We start from the raw sequence: 9,000 nt of genomic DNA on the forward strand, positions 1-9,000 counted from the left end.
ATTGTGGAGTTTCTTTTAATGATGGACGGAGAATGAAATTCTGTTTTCTGTTATACAGGACTTAAAATCTCTCCCTCGGTTGTGGAGGGGTTGTGCTGGCACTTGCAGAGCACGGGGGGCACGCTGACCCTGGACTGAGGGGGCTCCCACAGCTCCAGCCCCAGTACTGGACCAGAGAATCGGCTGCAGGACCCCTCAGCGCCTTCCCAGCCCGGCCAGCACCTCGCACCGAGCACCGTCCCGAGCGTGGGACACGGCTCCCACCCGTGCGCTGAGCTTGCCTGACCTGTGCCAAGGACAAAGCCCTGGCACGAGCAGCATGGTGCGGGCAGCCCCGGCCCCAGCAGCCGTCGCTCTCTGCCTCTGTGAGTTACCTGCGAGTTACATCTTGTCCCCCTAAGGCTGACCCTGCCCCAGGACCCCCTTCCACCCCCCGGCCCTGGGGATGCTCCAGCTGCTTCTCATTCCCAACCGGCACTGCCTGCGCTCTGCCTCCTGCTCCCGCCGGCATCCCCGGGCAGCGGGAGCTTTTCCCAGCTGCAGTGGCAGGGCGTTGGGCATCGCACAGACGGATTTCAGGGGGCAGATCCTACGTGCCTGCTAGCTGTCCCCTAAACCCACCCGGAGCCCCCTGGGTTGCCTGGGCTGGCGCAGGCTGCAGGGCGCTGCAGGGGCTGCTTTCCGCACGGTGCTCCCCAGCACTTACTAAACATTATTAAATTGATGAAAATAAGGTCCTTTCCAGACTTTAACCCTGGAGCTGCCTTAGAACAGTCCCCGACCACCTGCGCGTAGGGTCGCAGGTGCTGGTAATGTGGATGCTTTATAACCGGCTCCCGCTTCGTTGCAGGTTTCTCCGCAGACCTCGTGAAAGCCGCAGTGGTGAGTCACCGCCAGCTGCTCCGGCAGCTCCCAACACGCCAGGGCTTTGCCAAAACCTCACAGCTGGTGCCGGCAGTGGCAGAGCTGCTGCAGTTCCCCCAGCCCTTGGCTCCAGGGAGGCAAAGCTGTGGCCTCGCCACTGTCCCCGTCCATCTCCCATCCCATCCCTTGCTCACCCGCTGCCCAGCAGCCTCCCTGCCCTGCTCCCAAACCGAGGGCTGGGAGCCTAAACGTGCTGGGCACCTGGCTGTCGCCCCAGCTCCGGGAAGCAAGGACAGACCCGTCGCTGAAGGGTCCTCACTGCTGAGCGCAGCTGTGGTGGCTTTTGTCCCCATGCGTAACCCAGGGCGGCCTCAGGATGCTGCGGTTCCTGGCTCCCTGGGGTTTGCAGGGAGCAGCAGCTGGTCTGGGTGCTCCAGCCGGATCAGATCCCATTCCCCGCTTGGTCCCTGCATTTCAAAGCCTTTCCCATTCCTTGCTGGGGCTGAGCATCCCCCCACCCTCCTCCCCAGGCCGCCCTGACCATCGGAGCTGTCCTGTCTGCCACAGAGCAACACACCGAGTAAGTACCAGCCCCAGCCGGGGACTCTGACGGGCAGGGGGAGTCTTGGGGGGTGCAGGCAGTGGGGCTGTCATGGTAGATGTTGCATTTCTCCCCACATCCCTGTGACAGGTCACTGGGGCTGGGAGAGGATTTACAGCCTTGTGCAGCCGGTTTGGTGCTGGCACCCAGGCTGGGATTTCAGCTGCATCGGCTTTTGTTGTAGCACAAACACACCAAGAATTTCCTTTCTTTTACGGGGCTGACACAGATGTACCAGGAGCCTCCCCGCAGCTAAAAGCCAGGCTCTGCTGGCTTCAATCTCTCTCCCAAAGCCTGGGGTATGGTGGGCACCTCTGCCACCTGCCTGGCCGTAGGGTGAACATCCTGACGCCTGCAGGGTATCCCCTTGGCAGCGCCCCAGCGCTGCCATCAGGGGACTTTCTCATGAGACCCCGTGTTATTCCCACTTACCCCATGCAGAGTGGTCAGAGTGAAGGGCGATTTCCCAAGGGAACTGGTGGGTTTGTCCTCCACGGGGAGCTAAAGCAGATGGTGAAATGTAACTGCTTTTCCCCAATGCAGCCTCTCAGCGCCGGCCCTGCAAAGCTTCCAGTGCATCCCAGCCAGCGACCTGCCTGCTGCCGACATCCTCGCCTTTGCCCAGGGACTGCAAAACAGAACAGCAGAGCTGAGCAGCGCCCAGGTGGGCAGGGGCAGGAGTGGGGCATGCAACCCCCCGGAGCCTGACAGGGCATGGGGAGCCGGGGGGTGCCGGGGCGAAGGGGCTCTCACCACCTTGGCATTGACAAGACGAGCCTCTCTCCGCCCAGCTGTCCTGCCTGGCCAGGCTGCTCGCTGCCAGGAACCTGACGGCTGATTTTGGCCAGTACCCACCAGACCTGCTGCTCTTCTTCGAGTGAGTATCGAGGGCGGCACACGGCTGCAGTTTTGGGGCTGAATCACACCACGCGGTGCTGGCCAGTGCGGCCCTGGCACAGCCCGGGCATGCGGGAGCTCTGCGGTGGGGGAAGAGTTAACCTCTGCAGGCACCTCCAGACCCGAATGGGGCATCTGCATCCCTGCAGACCCCCCGGTCCTCTCCTCACCCTACTCCTCTCTGAGGCTGGGGCCAGGCTGGCCATGGCATGGGGCGCACGGGGATGGTCCATGCCCGAGCCATCCTCCCCAGGGTAGGAGACCCCCAGCCCCACGCAACCCAGCAGCTCATTGCTCAGAAAGCCACAACAGTTTAAAACTACTTTCCCCATGCCCACAAAAACCATAAATTAAAGATCTCCTGCCTGGACACGAGGAGCCTCTTTGTCCCCGACTCTTGCTCCCTTGCAGTTTGACCGAGGTGCGTGGTGGGACCTGCGGAGCGTTTTATGCCCGGGCTTCCCGCGGGAACCTGGACCTGCTGCCCAGGGGCTCAGCCCGGCGGACAGGGCTGCTGCATGGGGCGCTGGCCTGCCTGGTGAGTGGGGGCTGAGCCGGGGCGGCCAGGGCCCCCCCAGGGGCAGCCAGGGTCCCCCGTGCCCCTCGCCAGGCGTTTGCACAAGGGCTGGTTTGACTCTGCCAGGGGGTGAGGAGCAGCCGCCTGCGCCCAGAGCAGCTCAACAGCCTCGGGGCACTGGTGTGCGACATGGAGCCAGAGACCATCGTGGCCTCAGACCCCAGCGTCCTGGAGAGCCTGAAGCTCTGCCCAGCGCTCACAGGGGCCCAGCGAGATGCCCTCAACGCCGTGCTCCTTGGGGGGGGCACAGTGTATGGGTAAGGAGCCTTCATCTGCTCTGGTGGGGGTGGGCAATGAGCAGGAGGGATGGTGCCCGTGGGATGCTGAGCTGGTCCTTCTCCCAATGACCACAGGGATCCTTCAAGCTGGGATTTACAGACTCTGCAAAATCTGGGGCCGCTCGTGCTGGCTTTGAACCAGACCACGCTGAACTTGGTGGCTGAGGTAAGCCCCCTCCTTGGGACCCCAGGGTGAGCTGCCCTCAGCCAGGCCAGCCCCGAGGCTGTGGGACCCAGCACCCCCTGCCCCCCCGGCAGGCAGCACGGGAGGCTTTCGGCAGCAGCATCACGGCTGCGTACAGCAGCCAAGGACGTTCCCAGCGGCAGAAATCCCTGACCCTCCTCAGGGCCTTTGCGGCAGCATCAGCTTCCCGTCCCAGGCTGAAGCGGAGCACGGACCGTGAGTGTTTCCCTTCGCGGTGGCCAGTCTGGACCAGCTCAGAGCTCTCGGGGGGTGTAGTACCCCCGGTGTGGGTTAGCATCTGGGTACCCGCAGGGAGGGGGACAGGAGTGGGCAGAAAGCGGTGGGATTCCCATAACATAACTGGGGTGATGGGGGAAATGTCCTTCCAGCACCTGGGAGCGGGAATATGGCAGCAGCAGCCGGGAAGGAGCCGGCAGGGGAGCAAACCCAGGCCAGGGCAGCGCCAGGGTGGGCTGCGGCACGACCGGAGGGTGCTGGTGGGCGATGTGGGAAAGGGCTCACCTTGCCAGAGCGTTCCGAGTTGCCTTTGACAGGAGAAAGCATTTGTGCCTGCAGAAACAGCACCCGCTTCCGCAGGAATAGCTTTAAGGAAAGCAAGCAAACAAGGCGTCTTCGTGGGCTGGGGGGCCAGCGGGTGGGAGGATGACTCGCGGTCCCAGCCGGTGGCCTGAGCCACGTCACTGCCATTCCCTGTTCCTTCACCAGGTTCTCCTGAGGGGCTGGTGGGACCCCGTGGCAGGACCGGGGCGGGGGGGGAGGCCGCCTGGTGACCTGCTCCCGCTGCCCGCAGGCTGCCTGTCCGCGCCCATCACGGCCAGGACCATCGCTGGCCCCTTCTTACTCATCGACTACGACACCAGGGAGCAGTTCGACCTGTGCCTGAGCAATGAGGTTTTAAAAGCAAACCTGGGGGCTCTGCTGGAACAGCCGCTCACCGTGGAGTACCTCCTGGTCGTGAAAGCGAAGCTGGAGCAGGTGACGGTGGCACAGGGCAGGAGCCCCCCCGCCGCCCCCCTGTTAGCATGGGCACGCTGCGGGACAGGCAGGACCTGCTGTGCTGCGTCGCCAGCTGCGGGGATGAAGGCACCCAGGAGGCTCTTTGCACCCATTTCTGCCTTCTTTTCCCTTCCCTGACCCTCTTTTCTGCCCTGCTGGCCTGACCCTACAGATTTACCCTTTGGGGATCCCAGAGGAGCAGCTGAAGCTGTTGGGGCCACTGTCCCGCCAGTACACGGTGCAGGAGATCAGTCTGTGGCCGGTGACATCCAGTGACACGCTCTCAGCCCTGCTCAACCCCTCGGATGGCAAGTGGGGAGCTCCCCAGGTAAACCCACAGCACCAGCGGGGGATGGGAACCCAAACGGGGACCGCATGGTGCCCGAGCCCAGCCAGGGGCAAAGGTGTTGCCCGAGCGTGGCACAGCGGTTTTGCAGCACACACGTTTCTACCAGCAGCATCTTCCTTCCCTGCCAGCGTGCAACCACTGAACTTTGTTTCCCAGGTCCAGCAGCTGCTCAGCAGATACCTGACACTGGGAGGCACCTTGACTGGGCCCTTGCTTCGGAAAATCGGTGGAAGACACCTGTGTAATCTGCAGGAGGAGCGGATCAATCAAATATCTCCAGAAGCGATCCAGTAAGCCGCTTTTTAGGGATGCTGTTCAGTCCTGTGAAGCCCCTGGGACCTCGGGGGAAGCGGGCGGTTGGATGGCAGGTCCCCACCTCCGTTTTACCTCTGCCCACTCGCGGGCAGCAGGGTGGCATGGCTGCGTCCCGCTCCCACCCCTGCCCCAGCCACTGGCACTGGAGTGGGGACAGACCACTCATCTCCCCTGGCCGACGAAAGGGCTTTAGTTGTGGTTTGGAGTGGTGCCCCCAGCTCTAACCTGTGACTTTCCCTGCCCCAGGACTGCTGGACAATTAAACATTTCTTCTTGCTCTCAAACCAAGAAGGACCAACTCTACAGAAAAGCCCGGGTGGCCTTTGCTGGCCAGGCTGGCACCAGGGCGTATTACTGCCGGATCTGGCCCTACCTGGGTAGGTGTTCCAGCCTCTGCCCTCCTTCCCATGGCGCCTGAGGTTCGATATCTCTTCCTTGGCCGGGGGGTTTAGCCACGCTAGAGACATGCCTAGCAGTCTCCAAAACCCCTCCAAAAGCGTTGGAAGCGTTTCACGTGTCTAGGTGCGCCATGTGCTTTCTTTAAAGGTGGAGCTCCAGCAAAGGACCTGAAGGATCTGGCTCAAGCTGGCGTTGCCATAGACATGGACATGGACACCTTTCTTGCCCTAAATCCCAACGAACTGCAGGTACGTTCCCGGTACGCTGCTGCCCTTTTCCCTGCTGAAGGGCAGAGCTAGTCGAGGGCTGAGCAGCGGGGTTTGAGGCTGGAGCCCCATCAGATCACCAATTCTCTATTTTTTTTTTACCTTTTAAAATTTTTGTTTGGAAGTTATTACTTGCTCTGCAGTCCTGTTAGAAAAGCGTTTTGTAGCAATGCTGGCTGTGAGGATTAACAAAGATGACGCTGTATGTGTGCTGCAGAAACTCAGCGTCGTGGATGTGAAAAATTTGCTGGGGGAAAACCTCCCTTCCCTGAAGGAAGCTGAGAACGAGACCTCGGTGATGCGCTGGCTGAAGAGACAGTCCCAGCGGGAACTGGACTGCACCCTGGGAATCGGCCTGCAAGGGGGAACGGAGGAACCCGGTCCCACAAGGACGGCTCCCCCTCCTCACCCCACTGCCTCGGCCAGTATCACCCCCACAGCCACCATCCCCGTGCCCACCACCCTCCCCACTGTTGCCATTAGCAGCCCCCCCCCCCGCTAATTCAAGTACCAGCCCCCACAAGGCTCCCACCCCCAGCGCTCTCAGCCCAGCCCCCCCCAAGAGCACTCCCCCCAACGCTTACACCGCTGCCACCTCCGCTGCCAGACCTGCTCTGACCACCAGCTCCATCATCCCATGCTCCATCCACCAGTCTGCCACCTCACATAAGGCCACCCCCTCCTCTGTCAAGCCCAATGCCACCTCTCCCAGCTCTGTCCCACTCCCTGCTCTCACACGCAGGGCCACCACCAGCGCTAGTGCTGGTACCACCCCTACCACCAGCACCCCACTGGTGTCCATGAACCCCCTAGCACCCGGGGGTACCACCCACCCCGCTCCTGCCACTCGTCACACTGTCATGCCCAGCACCCTTGTCCCCAACTCCACCTCTGCCACTGCAGCCACAGAAACAAACCTCCCTTCCCACAAACCCACCCCGACCCCCAACTCTACCGTCTCCACCCAGAAGAGTGTCACCTCATCAACGACAACACTGCTTTGCAAGACCGGTGCCCCTCCGGCATTGCTTGGCCCCTCTTCCACCACCCGCAGCGGTGAAACCACTAAAAAACCACCCGTAGATGTGCCAGAGCCACCGAGGCCAACACCCGGCGGGTACATCAACCTGCAGCCTGAAGCTGGTAAGGTGTGAATGTTCGGCGTCGGGAAAGGCTTACGAACCGCTGGTGAGGCACAAGCCTTCACTGACGAGCAACAGCCGATCTACCTTGCTCCTGGCCAGATTTAATACCGGTGCGCTGTTGCCCCACACAGCTGCTGGCTGGGCAGGTAGTGACGTGTCTCTGCAGGGCATTACAGCCCCTGGGTCTGGAGCGTACTGCCTTCAGACCCTGTGCGCTCTCAAGTCTGGCGAGGTGCACCTTAAGATGTCTCATCACCTTCTGAGCATCCACCGCTTTGCAGAGAGCTGGAGTAATTCCGTTAATGCCAAGGCACGGTACTATTTTTCACAAGGCAAGGACACGGCCTTCCATCTTTTGGCTGCACGTAGTGTTTCTGACTAGGCATCGCTGTAAAGTGCTAAAATCTTTTTTTAGTCCTTTAACCTAACAGAGCTACACTGGTTGCTTTCATGACTCAAACAGATTTACTCCTGCTTTATGCTGGTGAAGGTAAGACTCAGTCCTGCTGCCTACTCCTGGCCAGGTGACATTTATAACCGGGGTGCAGGCATGGTAATGCCACAAAAGACAGAAAAGCGTTGTCCTGACACGGGCGATTCTTCAGGGTATCTGAATCGCAAAGCAACCCTACTGCCCTCACAGCTCACGCATGCTCTTCACCTGGATAATCCAATTCTTTCTGTGTTCTCCACCTAGGATCAGGATCCAGACTCTCTTCCTGCCTACTGCACGTGCTGACTACCGCCGTGGGAAGCTCACTGCTGCGAGGGCTTCTCTGACACTGCCACCTCTAGCACCATACTCACTACATCCTTCCTTTAATTTTCACCATCCTGCAAAATAACGGGGCTGGCAAATTCCCTGCTGAAAAGCAGAAACCCAGGAAAAGAACAGAGTTTGTCCATTTGATACCAGCACAGAATTTTATTACTTTTGAGGATGGGCAATGAAAGGAGGACAGCTATTTTTCCAGCCCAAAACAGCCCAACAGGTACTTACTAGCTAGTTACTCTACATAATAAAATCACCAGCAATATTGACTGGTCTGACAATGTCTTAATGCTGACAGCAGGCCCAGATCTGCCAGCTCTACTCACACTGAGTGGTATTTTCCTTCTAAGCAGTCCCACTGTGGTCTGTCGAAACACTGGGACAACTCAGGGATTCGAGTTACTGGCCGTTGCAAAAGCAGCACAATATGGTGCAGCAACACAGTCTGAAAGCTGAGAGATACACTAAATCGCATTTAACTTGTTTCATGAACTTAGGAGATTTTTTTTTTTATCAAGATTTCCTCAAATTACGCAAAGCCTAGTTATAGGGATGATTAACTGGAGACAGTTTATCTTGATTACTGTTGCAATGCTGTATAATAAAACATCAATCAACTTTTTTTCCCCCTAATGAAATGTGTTCTTTGATGTGCTTTTAGTGCTTTGTATTGCAGTTTTTCTACCTAGGTTAAGTCTAAACAGTTTCCACTTTTTTTGGTCTGACTTCATTCATTATCTAGTGTCTCCTCCTCTAAAGCTCTACTACGAGAAAGCGTTTCCCCTTCCAACTTACACATCTTCCACTTACTAGTCCCATTCTCCATGGGCTGAGGACACTATTGCATGCCATTTGCTGAGACTGTGTCAAGGCATGATGAAACATATCAAGATTGTTATCAGGGGATCAATGCTGTTAAAAACGCAGACTGTCTTGCTTACACCCGGCTCTCTTGCACCCTAGCTAGTGCCCCAGCACCATGGGATGCAGGCAGCCTCTTGCCACCCAGAAGTCTGCAGTGAAGGACAGACCAGGGATATCCTGTTCTCCTTCTGCACAGCATGGACAATGGACATTTATAGTGTCTTTGCAGGCAGGCTCTCCTCCTGGGGGAAAAGGGGGATTTCAGGGACTGGATACAGGTTGCACTGAGGCTTTTTTGAACAGAAATCCCCAATGAATCTAGTACAAAGTTCTTATACCCTCCCCATGAGAAAGCTGAGAACAGCCTCAGCTCTTTAGTGTTGAGTAATCAACACCAAAGAAAATTAACAGGCATGTCTTGGGTTTCTGACCATTTAATTTGGACCGATACCTGCAGACATGAACGCGCAGG

At 58.4% G+C, this 9,000-nt stretch overlaps 1 protein-coding gene across 1 annotated transcript; it reads left to right on the top strand.

The window, feature by feature from the left end:
* The first annotated feature begins 60 nt into the window (after positions 1–60).
* On the top strand, positions 61–8,925 carry LOC106112133 (mesothelin-like protein). The gene is made up of 17 exons (XM_055805192.1): positions 61–365; positions 851–882; positions 1,395–1,444; positions 2,009–2,129; positions 2,257–2,342; positions 2,774–2,900; positions 3,006–3,196; positions 3,293–3,383; positions 3,476–3,621; positions 4,181–4,397; positions 4,591–4,746; positions 4,924–5,057; positions 5,329–5,459; positions 5,629–5,729; positions 5,965–6,198; positions 6,311–6,890; positions 7,590–8,925. Exons 1-17 carry the CDS (start codon positions 320–322, stop codon positions 7,670–7,672), a joined length of 2,526 nt encoding a protein of 841 aa, XP_055661167.1. The 5' UTR covers positions 61–319; the 3' UTR covers positions 7,673–8,925.
* The last annotated feature ends 75 nt before the right edge of the window (positions 8,926–9,000 follow it).

The sequence above is a fragment of the Falco peregrinus genome, chromosome 5, assembly GCF_023634155.1.
Source record: "Falco peregrinus isolate bFalPer1 chromosome 5, bFalPer1.pri, whole genome shotgun sequence".
Classification (NCBI taxonomy): Eukaryota; Metazoa; Chordata; class Aves; order Falconiformes; family Falconidae; genus Falco; species Falco peregrinus.

Bases quoted from the DNA above. Each gene is read 5' to 3' on its own strand.
- LOC106112133 (XM_055805192.1), top strand. From the start codon at position 320: ATGGTGCGGGCAGCCCCGGCCCCAGCAGCCGTCGCTCTCTGCCTCT. The intron at 3,197-3,292 runs GTAAGGAGCCTT...CAATGACCACAG, and splicing joins GGGGGGGGCACAGTGTATGG to GGATCCTTCAAGCTGGGATT. The intron at 5,058-5,328 runs GTAAGCCGCTTT...TCCCTGCCCCAG, and splicing joins ATATCTCCAGAAGCGATCCA to GACTGCTGGACAATTAAACA.